Here is a 14915-nt window from a genome sequence, read left to right as displayed (position 1 = left end):
AATAAAAATATGTACTTGTTTTTTTTTCATCAGCTTTCATCAGACATGTTTTATTTTGTTGAACTTGCCACCTAATTAAACCTGGGCTGCTCATCCCGATTATTATAGGGGATAACTTCCTCACACCTCTATTTGCAATGCACCCCCCAAACCTGGTTCCTGGCTTCCCTCTGGTCCCCACATAAACCACTCACTGTCTCTCACAAGTTGTGAAGTTTTGTTAGTGTTAGCTACAACTCTGAGCAGTCTCCCTGTGCCTTGTTTCCTTGACATCCTGACGACGACCTTGCTTTTCCCCTGAATGCCTGACCCTTGCCCGTGACCTTGAGCATGTCTTTGCCTTTTCAGCCTTGACCATCCCACCAGTACTGCAACTGGGTTCCCCTGTTCCACGTACCCACGGTACATAACAGAATGACTAATGCACTAACAGACTGTAATCCTGCCTGGATTGATATCACTAAATTACACACAGTCATATCACCCCTTCTTCGGTACATACAGTGCTGACTTACACAACAGCATGGACACTAACCTGGCTGATATTATACTACCACTGCTCTGTCACTGACAGTGGCGCTGCTAGAGTCTCTGGGGGCCCCAGGCACAACCATCGGTCGTGGCCCAGTGTTTTCTGCGGGGGGAGGGGGCGGTGGTGCTGACAGAATTTTCTCAGTCAATGTTGTGGATTCAATTCAATCAGTTTGCCTTATCGTACGTAAGCTGCGCCTCTGGTCACTGATGCACATATTTGTATGTATGTATGTATGTATGTATGTATTTATTTATAAACACCCTTATCCAGGTCTATACATCAATATAATTTTAAAAATACAGACGTTAAGTGTATATTATATCCACTTTTAATGAAATACAAAGCACACATCCTAGTTTGAACAGTTAACAGACAAGTCCAGACATGGTACAGTGCAGTCCTAGAGCTAAAGAGGGAGGGAGACATAGGATAAATCACAGTAAACAATTCATAAGTAGGCATAATAATGAAACATAGTTATATAAAGGTTAACATTAAAGGAGGGCTGAAAAGCTCAGTACAATAAACTGCTAAATTACTAGTTACTAATCTTTATAGATGTTTCTTTTTACCAAAATACTAAATATTATTACTATCACTGATATTAACCTGCATACCTCAATAAAAATAATCCATATCCAGTAATATATCATTCAGAAAGTCACATGCAGATAAAGCATCTTCAGACAAACTAAACCCTGCGACACAAAGCAGGGATTAGAGAACTACAATTCCCGTGATGCTTAGATGCGATGACGTCACTTCCGGATGTTGGAACGGCGCGGCGGGAAGTGGGAATGTTTTCAACACTCAACCATCAGCAGCGGATCGTGTCTGCAAACGCAGTTACAGAAGGTAGAAACATAATTAATGCAAAAGATGTATATTTGTTTCTGTCTTGAAATGGGTTTTATTTTCTAACGACTCTTCCTTATGCACAATTGCACCTTCTGATCGACTAACTGTGACTTAGTTTAGGTGATGTATTTTGTATGGCCCGAATTAATCTCTTATTTAATTCGTTTCTGATTGATTTAATTTGCCACAAAAACACTAGCGGCACCATTTATGTTCCGTCAAGAAGAAACGATCGTGTCCGTGTAGACAGTACAGTTTAACTTCACTGTACTCCACGTATCTGGATTTCTCTACGGATCTATCGCCGTCGTGTGTGTTGTGATTAAAGCATCCTCTGCGTGTCACTGTCTGTCTCCCAATCTGTTGTCGCAGTGTCTGCGTCTCTGTGCTTCTCTGTCCGTGTCTGTCTGTGAGTCTCTGTGTGTCTCCGGCACGATGGGGGACAGGAGCCTGGCGCACAGGCTGAAGAAGTGGGCGGTGGAAGAGTTCAGACAGCCCCCCCGAGACCTTCCCTCTGACACCTACTTCAAGACGTAGGTGCCCCCCCCCCCAAAAAAAAAAATGTTTTGTTTGCATAGAAACCCTGGCAGCTCTGTCTGCACTGTGGATGGTCTGTTCTGTGGATGCTTGTCTATGGATTTCAGTGCACATGCTGACAAGGTTAAAAGCGAGAAACACACACTCACACACACACACACTCATACACATACACACACACACACACACACTGCATCCCTGCATCCCTGCAGGGTAAAGCACAGGCCTGAAGTGTGAATTAAACTCGTCACTTTCCCCTGGTCTGGCAACTTGTTAAAAGTGAGTTAGCTCCATGTATTTTTGTTCTTGAAAACCCACTTCCTTACGAACTGAACAAGGTGTTACACATGACTGTAGTGTCTAGGTTGAGTCCAGGGTGTTATTTCTTGTCAAGGTCCCTGTTGCCCTGTAGGTCGACTTTGACGAGTCATAGATACAAAGGGAAATGAAAAAATAATAATTATGACTCGGCGTACCTGGAAACCTCCACAGTTGAGTATTTCTCGCAAAATCTGAGAGGTTCAGCCAACCAAATACCCGTTTCCTGGTTGAGTTGTATAATGACACATTTTATTATTGTCCTAATTGCTACATGACTTTTAACCGTAACCAGCTGTCGCTGAGATGGGCCTGTGTCCTTGTTACTAGAATGCTTTGTCTCTGTGTCCTGTCTCCCCCGCAGGCTCTCTCTCGGACAGGGCGCTGCAATCTGGAAATATGTCACTCAACATGTGTTCCATCAGAGGTGAGCAAGAGTCTCTCTGCCTTTGCCACACCCTCTCATGTCACTGCCTCTGGGTTTGTCTGTTTTTTCTTCATTGCTTTTCTTTTTGTTTCTCTATCTTGTTCCATCACTTTTTATTCTTTTTCCATTTTTTTCCATGCTACCCTTCCTTCTTTTGCTTTTGCCTCCTCTCTCCCCCAGTCAACTCTCTATCCTCTCTTTCTGTCTCTCCATCACAACATTGTTCTCTCTCTCTCTCTCTCTCTCTCTGCTGTAGGAATGTGACAGTAATTCGAGGGAATCTGCAATGGTATCCTTTCCTATAGGGACGTTAAGTACAACTCTCACTTCTTTCACTTCATAAATTGATTCACCGACTCATGCCTTTAGAGTCAATCAGGCAATCTACATCTAAGCAACGTCATTAAAAATACCCGTAAATCGGGGGCAACATTTCCTTATATTTCAACTTTCTGGTTAGTTTGGTAATCGTACTATGGCACAGTACAAACCAGCATAAGACAAATAAACTCACTAAGACTTCTAAGACTTAATCTTTACACTAGAAAAAGGAGATTTCCCTACTTTTAATTGTCATTGTTGTTATTATTTTGAATATTATAACAATAATTTTCTTAGCAGTTTATTTTACACTGGGGGACTTGCAGTGGTCACAGGATACAAACTTGTGATAGTACACATATTATAATAAGTGCAAAAATAAATGCAATAAAATTCAATTAAATCAAAGTAGTACACACAGTGCAATGATTCTGTCAAGGAGGCCATTCAGGTACAAGTAAGAATGAGACGATAATGACATCAGTTGGGGGGTGGCCAAGGATATTACATCATCGGAAAGTTTCCTTGACTGAGTGCCCCCAGGTACAAAGCCATGCAGGGCTTGGAGGTAAGTTACTGTAGGTGATCAGAGGAGGTTTTGTTCTTTGTTACTGACTGTGTGTGTGTGTGTGTGTGTGTGTGTTTCAAACCAAACTGACTCCCAAACGAACACTTTCTGGGAGTTCTTTCTTTGAGATTTTATTTAACCAGAAATAAGAATAATTGACAGTGGGACATCTTTATTAGGGGCAGCTAACCTACTGATGTAAAGCAGTGGTGTAGACTGTAAAGTCTCTCCTTTCGCAGCACAGTGTAGAGGTTCTGAATAAATATTCAGAATGTTATTCAGTTAGTGTTATTATTATTAACTGAAGAAAAATTGGAATATCTGTAGTAAGAAGCTAGGTTTTCATTGGGCATAAAGGTGAAGGTGGGAATGCTGAGATTGTTACATTTAGGTGAATAATATTGTGTTATTTGGAGTAAGTCAGCAAAATGATGCACTGTGTGTGTGTGTTGGGGGGGTCTTAATGTGCATCTCTGTGACAGTGTTTCTATCTCTGCATTAGGTTCGTCGCGGGGAGGGGCAGAGTGAATTGGCACGTAGGCGGGCTCTGCAGCGGGAGAGGGAGGAGCTGTGGGCAGAGCTGAGCCAGCTGGATTCACAGATTAGCCTGGCACAGACAGAGCTGGCCAATCATGGTGAGGCACGGGGCAGTTGCACTTCTTCACACTTAGACAAACATGTATTCATGCCACACCCTTCTCTCTCTCCTTGGATCTGTCTTTGTCCCTCTTCACCACATTGTCTTCTGCCCCAGCCCTCTACCGTTCTTCCTCTCCATCTCCCTTTTCTGCTGCACTGAACCCTCTCTCACATTCTCAATCTCTCCCTCAGAGAAGTCCGCGTCTGGGAGCTGGTCCCGGGGGACGGAGCAGAGGCAGCGGGCCGTGTTGCTGCGGGCAATGGGCCTACGCTGTGCCCAGGAACGCCTCTCTCTGTCAGGGGACAGGCAGAGCGTCAGGCAGCACTGCCAGGGCCTGGGGCAGCTGGCCAGGTAGGGGGTGGGGTTAGTGGCGCTCATGGTTGGATCAACAAACAAGCAAATAAAGCTGAAACTGCTGCACAGAACCACTTGTCAGGGTGTTTGGGAAAAGATGGGGGTGGTCAAATCTGATCCTGCTGCTGGGAATTGAGATTTGAGCAGCTGCTGAGGGCTCAGTTCAGTTACAGTAAATGCTTTTATATATAGTAGCTAACCTTGTAAGGCAGAGGAGTCATTGTGGATTGGAAATACAAACAAATTTGTAATAATATATACATACAGTGGGGGAAAAAAGTATTTGATCCCCTGCTGATTTTGTACGTTTGCCCACTGACAAAGAAATGATCAGTCTATAATTTTAATGGTAGGTGTATTTTAGCAGTGAGAGACAGAATAACAACAAAAAAATCCAGAAAAACGCATTTCAAAAAAGTTATGAATTGATTTGCATGTTAATGAGGGAAATAAGTATTTGACCCCTTCGACTTAGTACTTGGTGGCAAAACCCTTGTTGGCAACCACAGAGGTCAGACGTTTCTTGTAGTTGGCCACCAGGTTTGCACACATCTCAGGAGGGATTTTGTCCCACTCCTCTTTGCAGATCCTCTCCAAGTCATTAAGGTTTCGAGGCTGACATTTGGCAACTCGAACCTTCAGCTCCCTCCACAGATTTTCTATGGGTTTAAGGTCTGGAGACTGGCTAGGCCACTCCAGGACCTTAATGTGCTTCTTCTTGAGCCACTCCTTTGTTGCCTTGGCTGTGTGTTTTGGGTCATTGTCATGTTGGAATACCCATCCATGACCCATTTTCAATGCCCTGGCTGAGGGAAGGAGGTTCTCACCCAAGATTTGACGGTACATGGCCCCGTCCATCGTCCCTTTGATGCGGTGCAGTTGTCCTGTCCCCATAGCAGAAAAACACCCCCACAGCATAATGTTTCCACCTCCATGTTTGACGGTGGGGATGGTGTTCTTGGGGTCATTCCTCCTCCTCCAAACACGGCGAGTTGAGTTGATGCCAAAGAGCTTGATTTTGGTCTCATCTGACCACAACACTTTCACCCAGTTCTCCTCTGAATCATTCAGATGTTCATTGGCAAACTTCAGACGGGCCTGTACATGTGCTTTCTTGAGCAGGGGGACCTTGCGGGCGCTGCAGGATTTCAGTCCTTCACGGCGTAGTGTGTTACCAATTGTTTTCTTGGTGACTATGGTCCCAGCTGCCTTGAGATCATTAACAAAATCCTCCCGTGTAGTTCTGGGATGATTCCTCACTGTTCTCATGATCATTGAAACTCCACGAGGTGAGATCTTGCATGGAGCCCCAGACCGAGGGAGACTGACAGTTATTTTGTGTTTCTTCCATTTGCGAATAATCGCACCAACTGTTGTCACCTTCTCACCAATGGCGATGGTCTTGTAGCCCATTCCAGCCTTGTGTAGGTCTACAATCTTGTCCCTGACATCCTTGGACAGCTCTTTGGTCTTGGCCATGGTGGAGAGTTTGGAATCTGATTGATTGATTGCTTCTGTGGACAGGTGTCTTTTATACAGGTAACGAGCTGAGATTAGGAGCACTCCCTTTAAGAGAGAGCTCCTAATCTCAGCTTGTTACCTGTATATAAGACACCTGGGAGCCAGAAATCTTGCTGATTGATAGGGGATCAAATACTTATTTCCCTCATTAACATGCAAATCAATTTATAACTTTTTTGAAATGAGTTTTTTCAGACTTTTTTGCTGTTATTCTGTCTTTCACTGTTAAAATACACCTAGCATTAAAATTATAGACTGATCATTTCTTTGTCAGTGGGCAAACGTACAAAATCAGCAGGGGATCAAATACTTTTTTCCCTCACTGTATATTACTGTATTAATCACGTTTCTACATCGTCTACTCTGTTCACAGACACAAACAGCTGTGGTTTACGAGTAAAAAAAAAAATGAAATAAAAGGATTTGAATTTATATGGATGGGTTTGAATTGCATTGCATTGTGTCTCTGTCTGGCAGGAAGGCACAGGTGGAGCTGGCATTTGGGAACCCCTTTGACAGCAGCACAGACTCCCAGGGATCTGCAGGCCCCGAAGCCCAAGTCCTGGTGAGTCATAGCCCAACTCGGCACACTCGCAACATACACCCTGCATAACCCAGCATACATACGCACACACAGCCTGTGTCTGAACAAGCAGGATCACAGTGGCATTGGCTATGAGCGAACAATGTCATGGTCACGCTTATATGCACACTCTTTAAAGGCAGCACTTGTGAGTTTGTATTTCAAGTGGTTAACCGATATTCCACTGTACTGTATTGTCATCTCGCTGGTTAAAACACTTCCACACGGAAATTATTTTTGAGGCAGATTTGAAATTACTCCAGGTTGCCATTTCCCAACTCCTTCAACCATGCCCACATTTGTTTTAGCTGATTGCTGAACTAACGATACCACTTATAAATGTCAAGCGCATATACAATGTCGCACTCCACGCCACTCTCTGGCTGTCCACCTGCCGCTCCTCACGAGGAAATCACGCTCTTCTTGCTTTATTGAGGGGAGAGCCAGTCACGGGTGTAACAGCAGTGATGTCTCCTCCCCGGGAGGGTGCTTACACAGGTCTGGAAAAGTACAGAATTTAAAAAGAATAAATCTTGAATTTGTCTTGTGATAAGGGGAGGTACAGGGCAGTTTGAGGTGGATCCTCACCGTGTTGCCCCCAGGGTGGTGTTACGTCCAGAAATATATGGACAGTGTCAATGTTGTCATCATTTTGGCTCTGTATACCACCACAATGGATTTGAAAGGAAACAATCAATATGTGCTTTAAGTTTAGACTTTTATCTTTAATTTGAGGGTTGTTACATCCATATTGGGTGAATGGTGTAGGAATTAAACCCATTTTTATATGTGGTTCCCCCAATTTTAGGGGCTCAAAAGTAATCTGACAAACTAACATAATCATGAATTAAATTGCGAGTTTCAAAACTTGTTTGCAAATCCTTTTCAGTCAATGACTGCCTGAAGTCTGGAACCCATAGACATCACTAGATGCTGGGTTTCTTCCCTGGTGATGCACTGCAGCTGTCTTTAGTTCCTGCTTGTTCTTGGTCTGTTTTGCCTTCAGGTTTGCCTTCAGCAAGTGAAATGCTGCTCAAATGGATTCAGATCAGGTGATTGACTTGGCTATTGTAGAACATTCCACTTCTTCACCTTAAAAAAGTCTTGGGTTGCTTTCGCTGTATCCTTCAGGTCATTGTCCATCTACAGAGCCAAAATGATTTATGGACCTAACTGTATATGTGTGTGTATATATATATATATATATATTTTTTTTTTTAGCTGTAGATGAATGTATCATCCCTAGTACAGTGATTATCCCGGTAATACATTGTGTATTTTGACAGTACAGTAGATATCTTATACCCTATTCCTTGTGTATTATGACATTGCAATGGATATTGTGACTGTGTTCTTCTCTCCATGTGTCTCAGCGTGAGGTGAGGGAGGTGTGTGAGAACAGACTGCACTTCTTCCAGTCCTTGCTGGAGAGCGAGCTGAAAACAGTGCCACCTACTGGAGCACAGTGAGTCCCCCTCTGTCCCTACAGAAATCTGTGTTTTTTGATAAATAAATTGCATTAAATGGTCTCCTTCTTTCCTTCATCCCCCCAGTGTATCCCAGGAGGAGCACAGTGCAGTGTTTCAGAGGTGGCTCAGCTCAGTGCAGGTAGGGAAATGTACCTTTCCTCTATCTCCCCCCCCTCTCCCTCAAGATTTCTCCCTCTCCTACTCTTTTCTCTCTCTCCCACTCCATCCATCTGCCTTCTATATTCCTTCTTCTTTCTCTTTCTCCCTCTCTCCTTTAATATTTTTCTTCCTCCTCTCTCTACCTCCCATTAGGATTTGCTGACCCGTCACCCTCCTGGCCACGTGCTCTCCGCGCTGCAGTACCTGGCCTCCCGCCAGCAGGGGACACTGCAGGACAGGCTGGCAGAGCTGGACGTGTCTCGCGATGTGGCTGCTCTCAGGTGATCAAGCCACTGTCTGCCTATGTATTTATGTGTCCACCTGTCAATCCTCTTAGCCATCATCTGTCCCTCTGTACCCCTGCGCTCAGTCCTGTCCCCTATCCCCCTGCCCCTGTGCTCAGTCCTCTCCCCTGTCCCTCAGGTTCCGCTATGACAGCGAGCGACTACAGGATGAGTCTGGGCAGCAGCAGCAGCTGGAGGAGGAGGCGCTGCCCTCAGTGAAGTGGCTCCTGCAGGTACCTGTGAATCTGGGCTCTGGCACCGGTTCTGGCTCCTCTCGCTCTTCTCTTCTTCCCTTGCACTCATCTTTCACTCTCTCTCCATTTCCCTCTCTCCCATTGGACTCTCTCGCCGTCTGAGCTCTTCCGCTCATCCTTTCCTAACTCTTGCAAAAATAAATGAGGTCTTGGCAATGATGGATTGATGGTGTCTCCCGGGCAGGATGGCTGGCGAGAGGTAGAGCACTGTTCAGTGCGGCGGGCGGCGGCCAGGGCGGCGGCGCGGGAGCTGGGCGCCCAGCTGGCCAGGAGCAGGGAGGCTGCCCTGTCTGTGCTGGAGGGGCGCTGCCAGGCGGACGCCTTCGCCAGGTAACTCCGACCACCTTATGCCGTTTAATGCTGCACACTCTATACACAGACATTACACCTTTGCACACATCCTGCTCTATCTCTCCCTCAGGACAGTGTTTGAGCTAGAGCTGCAGCTGGCGGTGCTGTGTGCACTGCAGGAGTCCATGCAGGCCCAGTGTGCCGCCCTGGCCCAGTCGGCCCGTGCGCAGCAGCACACCCTCCTCACACTGCGCAGCAAGTGGCAGAACATCCTGGACTTCAGGCAGCTGGTGGTGAGTGTAGAGGAACAAACAAACAAACAAACAGGCAGGCAGGCAGGCAAACCCCCTGAGGATCACTGAACTCATACACAATGTACTGCACTTTCACTCGTTGCATTTTTGTAGTATTTATTACTGTAGTATTGATTGATTGATGGATGGATAGATAATTCTATGGATCAAGTTCTTTCACAAAGGCTGCTGCTGATGCTGATGCACATTGTAACAGTAGTATAGTTGTAAAGCTGGTAAGTTGCCCAGGGTAGATGTGTGCCAGGTGCCAGCTGAGTAAATATATTACGGGCCGGGATTAGCCTGAGAGGCAGAGTCCTGGACTTGTGTGTCGCAGCAGCAGTGACTCAATGGCACCTGCTAGCAGGCAGCTCCAGTGCAGCCCCGCCTGGTTGGAAGTGCTCTGCCGTGTCAGTGTGCGCTGATGTCACTATGCCCCTGGTGACCTCACTGTGTGCGTTGGTCTCCCAGGACAGGAAGCAGGAGCAGATCCGCACGCTCATCAAGGCCAACTCCACGGCCAAGACTGATATCACCAGGGCCCACGCTGCGGTAACCTCCCTCCCAATCGTTGTCTTCTCTTGCTCTTCCTGTCTCTTACTGTCTTGTTTTGGTGAACTGCAGCTGCTTTCTTCTCTTCTCCTGTCTTTCAGTGGTGCTCTCGTCTCTCTCTCTCTCTCTCTCTCTCTCTTGTCTCTTGTGCATGTGTGCGTGTGAAACTGTTTGACACTTGACATCTCCTCTCTCTGTGGCGAATTATCTTCTCTTCCTGTCTTTGTATGATCTCTCTCTTTCTGTCTGTGTGCTGATTGTCTCTCCTCTCCACACCAGATCTCACAGTTTGTCCAGGCACAGTTGCTGGGCCATGCAGGGACGCTGCGGGCGGCAGTGGAGGTACTGCATGGGGGGGTGTCCCGGGAGGCGCAGCAAGCGGCGGGCGTCTCTCTGGCAGAGCTGAACCGCCGGGTACTGGATGGGTGAGTCTAAAAGTGGGGGGGCAGTTGATAGACACTGACTCTGAAACCCCCACCACCTGAAAACACTAGTGGGCCAAATCCTCTATGTCCTTAATACAAAGATCCTTATACTCTGACCTCTATGACCTTGTGCTGTTGCCCCATGCAGAGAACAGAGAGTCCCGGTCCACAGGCTGTCTATCTGGCGGCTCCATTGCCCCGCTCCCTTTGAAGAGGACGCCATACTGGGAGTGTGTCGCTGTCTGGACTTCCCTCTGTACAGGGTAGGGTGAGCTTGACTGGGCCAGAATCTGTGCCTGTGCCTGTGCCTGTGTCCTGAGACTCCCCAATATCCCTCTCTTTCTGTCCCCAGGCCCCAGAGCAGCTGGTCCCACAAACTGTGTCTCTGCGGCTGGAGCAGCGAGTTCTGTGCCGGCTCCTGCAGCTGCACACGTCCTCACTGCAGCATCTCCAACAGCAGAGGGCACTGCTCCCCAGCCCTGACCTGCAGGGTGAGACATGCTCTGAACATCCACACTGGGTCTCTCAATCACTCCTTTTAGCCTGTAATCCATAGACTAGTTTGTAATAATCTGTTGAGGTTATTAAAATGTATTTAAAATAAATCCCATGTTTTTTAAATATACAAGGAAAGGGTAAATTTTAACACTATATATTCAGGGTTGTGTAATTTCAGTGGATTTGACAAATTCCACAGACTTTGGGCCCGATTACATGAAAAATTTTGACAAGACGAGAAAGCAAAAAGTTGCTTAAGAGTGGCAGGAGGGAATTTCGCAGCGCAGCTTCTCACTGAATCTTTACATGTTTTGCTGGCGTGGCTTCTGAGATGCACAGGCAGCGCACCCTTCTGCGACACCAGCATTGATGGAAAAGGAAAGAGTAGCAACAAACGCATTCATATTATTAAGCTACACACACAGCCAGCTATTGCTATTTATTTTGCATTCGCTGGAACTTGAATGTACAGGTACAGTGAGGGAAAAAAGTATTTGATCCCCTGCTGATTTTGTACGTTTGCCCACTGACAAAGAAATGATCAGTCTATAATTTTAATGGTAGGTGTATTTTAACAGTGAGAGACAGAATAACAACAAAACAATCCAGAAAAACGCATTTCAAAAAAGTTATAAATTGATTTGCACGGTAATGAGGGAAATAAGTATTTGATCCCCTATCAATCAGCAAGATTTCTGGCTCCCAGGTGTCTTTTATACAGGTAACGAGCTGAGATTAGGAGCACTCTCTTAAAGGGAGTGTTCCTAATCTCAGCTCGTTACCTGTATAAAAGACACCTCTCCACAGAAGCAATCAATCAATCAGATTCCAAACTCTCCACCATGGCCGAGACCAAAGAGCTGTACAAGGATGTCAGGGACAAGACTGTAGACCTACACAAGGCTGGAATGGGCTACAAGACCATCGCCAAGCAGCTTGGTGAGAAGGTGACAACAGTTGGTGCGATTATTCGCAAATGGAAGAAACACAAAATAATGGTCAGTCTCCCTCGGTCTGGGGCTCCATGCAAGATCTCACCTCGTGGAGTTTAAATGATCATGAGAACGGTGAGGAATCAGCCCAGAACTACACGGGAGGATCTTGTTAATGATCTCAAGGCAGCTGGGACCATAGTCACCAAGAAAACAATTGGTAACACACTACACCGTGAAGGACTGAAATCCTGCAGCGCCCGCAAGGTCCCCCTGCTCAAGAAAGCACATGTACAGACCCGTCTGAAGTTTGCCAGTGAACATCTGAATGATTCAGAGGAGAACTGGGTGAAAGTGTTGTGGTCAGATGAGACCAAAATCGAGCTCTTTGGCATCAACTCAACTCGCCGTGTTTGGAGGAGGAGGAATGACTCCAAGAACACCATCCCCACCGTCAAACATGGAGGTGGAAACATTATGCTTTGGGGGTGTTTTTCTGCTAAGGGGACAGGACAACTGCACCAGATTAAAGGGACGATGGACGGGGCCATGTACCGTCAAATCTTGGGTGAGAACCTCCTTCCCTCAGCCAGGGCATTGAAAATGGGTCGTGGATGGGTATTCCAGCATGACAATGACCCAAAACACACAGCCAAGGCAACAAAGGAGTGGCTCAAGAAGAAGCACATTAAGGTCCTGGAGTGGCCTAGCCAGTCTCCAGACCTTAATCCCATAGAAAATCTGTGGAGGCAGCTGAAGGTTCGAGTTGCCAAATGTCAGCCTCGAAACCTTAATGACTTGGAGAGGATCTGCAAAGAGGAGTGGGACAAAATCCCTCCTGAGATGTGTGCAAACCTGGTGGCCAACTACAAGAGATGTCTGACCTCTGTGATTGCCAACAAGGGTTTTGCCACCAAGTACTAAGTCGACGGGGTCAAATACTTATTTCCCTCATTAACATGCAAATCAATTTATAACTTTTTTGAAATGCGTTTTTCTGGATTTTTTTGTTGTTATTCTGTCTCTCACAGTTAAAATACACCTACCATTGAAATTATAGACTGATCATTTCTTTGTCAGTGGGCAAACGTACAAAATCAGCAGGGGATCAAATACTTTTTTCCCTCACTGTATGTTTCCAAGCGTAGTCTACATGTTGAATGTGGTTTGGATTTGTGGAAAAGTAAACGTTTTGGTCTGTCAGTTACAGCTGTAATTGCAAAATGTTCCTTTATAAACAAGTAGTCACAAGGCCCGCACTCATCTCGAGCGCAAAGGGAGAGGAGAGGCTGACTGGTGCTTTGTTGAAGCGATGGTGCAAAATGCATAGCGATCTTTTATGTTTATTATGAGAGTAAACATATTTCGGGTTCATTCTGAAACTGTAACGGAACAAATGTGGACCTTCACAGTTTAGTTCATTAATGGGAACCATTAGTGGTTACATTTATTATTACAAGAAACCAGCAACTGAAATAAAGCCATTGTTTAATTTGCATTAAACTGAAGAAACTGATGCTGTAGAAGAGAAATTGAAAGTGAAACCATTATTTGTAAATAAGACTTTGAAACTAGAGGTTCAGTAGTTTTAGACTTTTCCCATCCACAGCAAGAGACATTGTGTTATTGAGAAGAAACAAGCAAAAATGCAGCAGTGACCAGTCAAATATCCAGGTTCTTTATGTAATTTATTAAACACAGTAAATCACTTTAAAAGATGATTGGCGTCCAAGCTTTGGATGAGGGTCTGACCCCTCCCTCACCCCCGGCTATATTTTCTTCCTTGGATTTTAATTTCCCTAACCCACTAACTCAATTCAACATGTGTTATTGGCAGGACATTCTTGGTAATACCCAAGCTTCTCTCTCTCTCTCTCTCGCTCTCGCTCTCGCTCTCTCTCTCTCTCTCAGCTGTGCTGCAACATGTGCAGAAGGAGGATGGGGAGCTGGTCTCCTCCCTCCTGCCCACAGTGTCCCGCCTGTCCCAGCAGAGCGCCCAGGGCCTGCGCTACGGGGCCGAGGTCAAGAGAGCCATCAACCACTGGTGAGGGATTCTCCTGCACTGCTGTGTACTGTGTGTATTTCAGCACACTGCCTTGTTCACCACGGTGTCATTTTGACCTAATCATCCATTGCGCTGTGTGGCCTTGCTGCCAGAAATGTAATAGAGCTTTTCTTTGTCTCTGTGTTTGCAGTGTTCAAGCCAAAGCTTTCTGAAGTAGCCAAGGCTCTGTCTCCCATTTTCTGCTGTAACCCTCTCCCTCTGTCTCTGTCTGTCTACGCAGGTGGGAGCAGCCTGCGCAGTTCGCCCTGCCTGAGTTGCGCAGGGGTGGCCTAACTCTTCAGCAGTGGTTGGAGAGATGGCGCCTAGCGGCCAACATGCTGGAGTGACCCGCACACTCTGACTCACTGAGTCTCACTCACACACTCACTCTCTCACCTAACCCTCTCTAACACAAACACACTCTCTCTCTCTCTCTCTCTCTCTCTCTCTCTCAAGCACATACACAGCAGTGGTGATAGGAAGCACAGACTCCTGGGTATATTCTCTGCATTACTACAGCAGGCAGCATGCAACAAAGATGGTCACTCTCAATGTGTTTAATGCTGTGTAGCCCCCCCCCAACCTTGGCATTTCTGACCACTGTTGCTGCAGTGCTTCTCATGGACATATCAGAGGAACATCTGAGACTCCATTTCTGCAGAATCACTGCCTTCATTGTCTTAAGTAAAGACAGTATGTTAATTCTTTGTTTTAATCCATTATTGTTAGTTTGAATCCCCAATAAACTACTACTTCAGTTGTTTCCTCCAAAGTCTAAAGTGATTTGACAAAAAATAAAATAATAAAAGCTTTTGCTCACTGAATGGCTTTCCCTGCGTCTCTGATACACGAGGACCTCTGTGCAGTGTGAGGAATTGCTCCGTAACAGAGGCATTAAACCCAGTAGTTTTTTACATCTATATCTAACATCTTGTTTAGAGATCCATAGACAGATCTGGCACGAGCTTTTTCTGGAATATATGAAGGCTTTAAGGGTCAGAACAATCTGCTATTTTTCTAATATAATTCAGTTATTTATTCTGCTGTAAGCA

General features: G+C 45.8%; 1 protein-coding gene across 1 annotated transcript; it reads left to right on the top strand.

Annotated features, from left to right (window-relative positions):
* Positions 1 to 1310: 1310 nt before the first annotated feature.
* haus5 (HAUS augmin-like complex, subunit 5) lies at positions 1311 to 14687 on the top strand. The gene is made up of 20 exons (XM_066719230.1): positions 1311 to 1390; positions 1766 to 1926; positions 2613 to 2675; positions 2932 to 2964; positions 3540 to 3564; positions 4067 to 4199; positions 4396 to 4555; positions 6557 to 6644; positions 8036 to 8127; positions 8216 to 8270; positions 8444 to 8571; positions 8714 to 8807; positions 9013 to 9158; positions 9250 to 9412; positions 9884 to 9964; positions 10244 to 10389; positions 10538 to 10652; positions 10742 to 10880; positions 13731 to 13863; positions 14105 to 14687. Exons 2-20 carry the CDS (start codon positions 1829 to 1831, stop codon positions 14208 to 14210), a joined length of 1998 nt encoding a protein of 665 aa, XP_066575327.1. The 5' UTR covers positions 1311 to 1390; positions 1766 to 1828; the 3' UTR covers positions 14211 to 14687.
* Positions 14688 to 14915: the final 228 nt, after the last annotated feature.

The sequence above is a fragment of the Amia ocellicauda genome, chromosome 12 (assembly GCF_036373705.1).
Source record: "Amia ocellicauda isolate fAmiCal2 chromosome 12, fAmiCal2.hap1, whole genome shotgun sequence".
Classification (NCBI taxonomy): domain Eukaryota; kingdom Metazoa; phylum Chordata; class Actinopteri; order Amiiformes; family Amiidae; genus Amia; species Amia ocellicauda.
This window is presented reverse-complemented; position numbering and strand designations above follow the sequence as displayed.

Coding starts and splice junctions, on each gene's coding strand:
- haus5 (XM_066719230.1), top strand. CDS start 1,829: ATGGGGGACAGGAGCCTGGCGCACAGGCTGAAGAAGTGGGCGGTGGAA. Junction 1,927..2,612: donor TCTGACACCTACTTCAAGAC/GTAGGTGCCCCC, acceptor TCTCCCCCGCAG/GCTCTCTCTCGGACAGGGCG. Junction 8,128..8,215: donor GTGCCACCTACTGGAGCACA/GTGAGTCCCCCT, acceptor TCATCCCCCCAG/TGTATCCCAGGAGGAGCACA.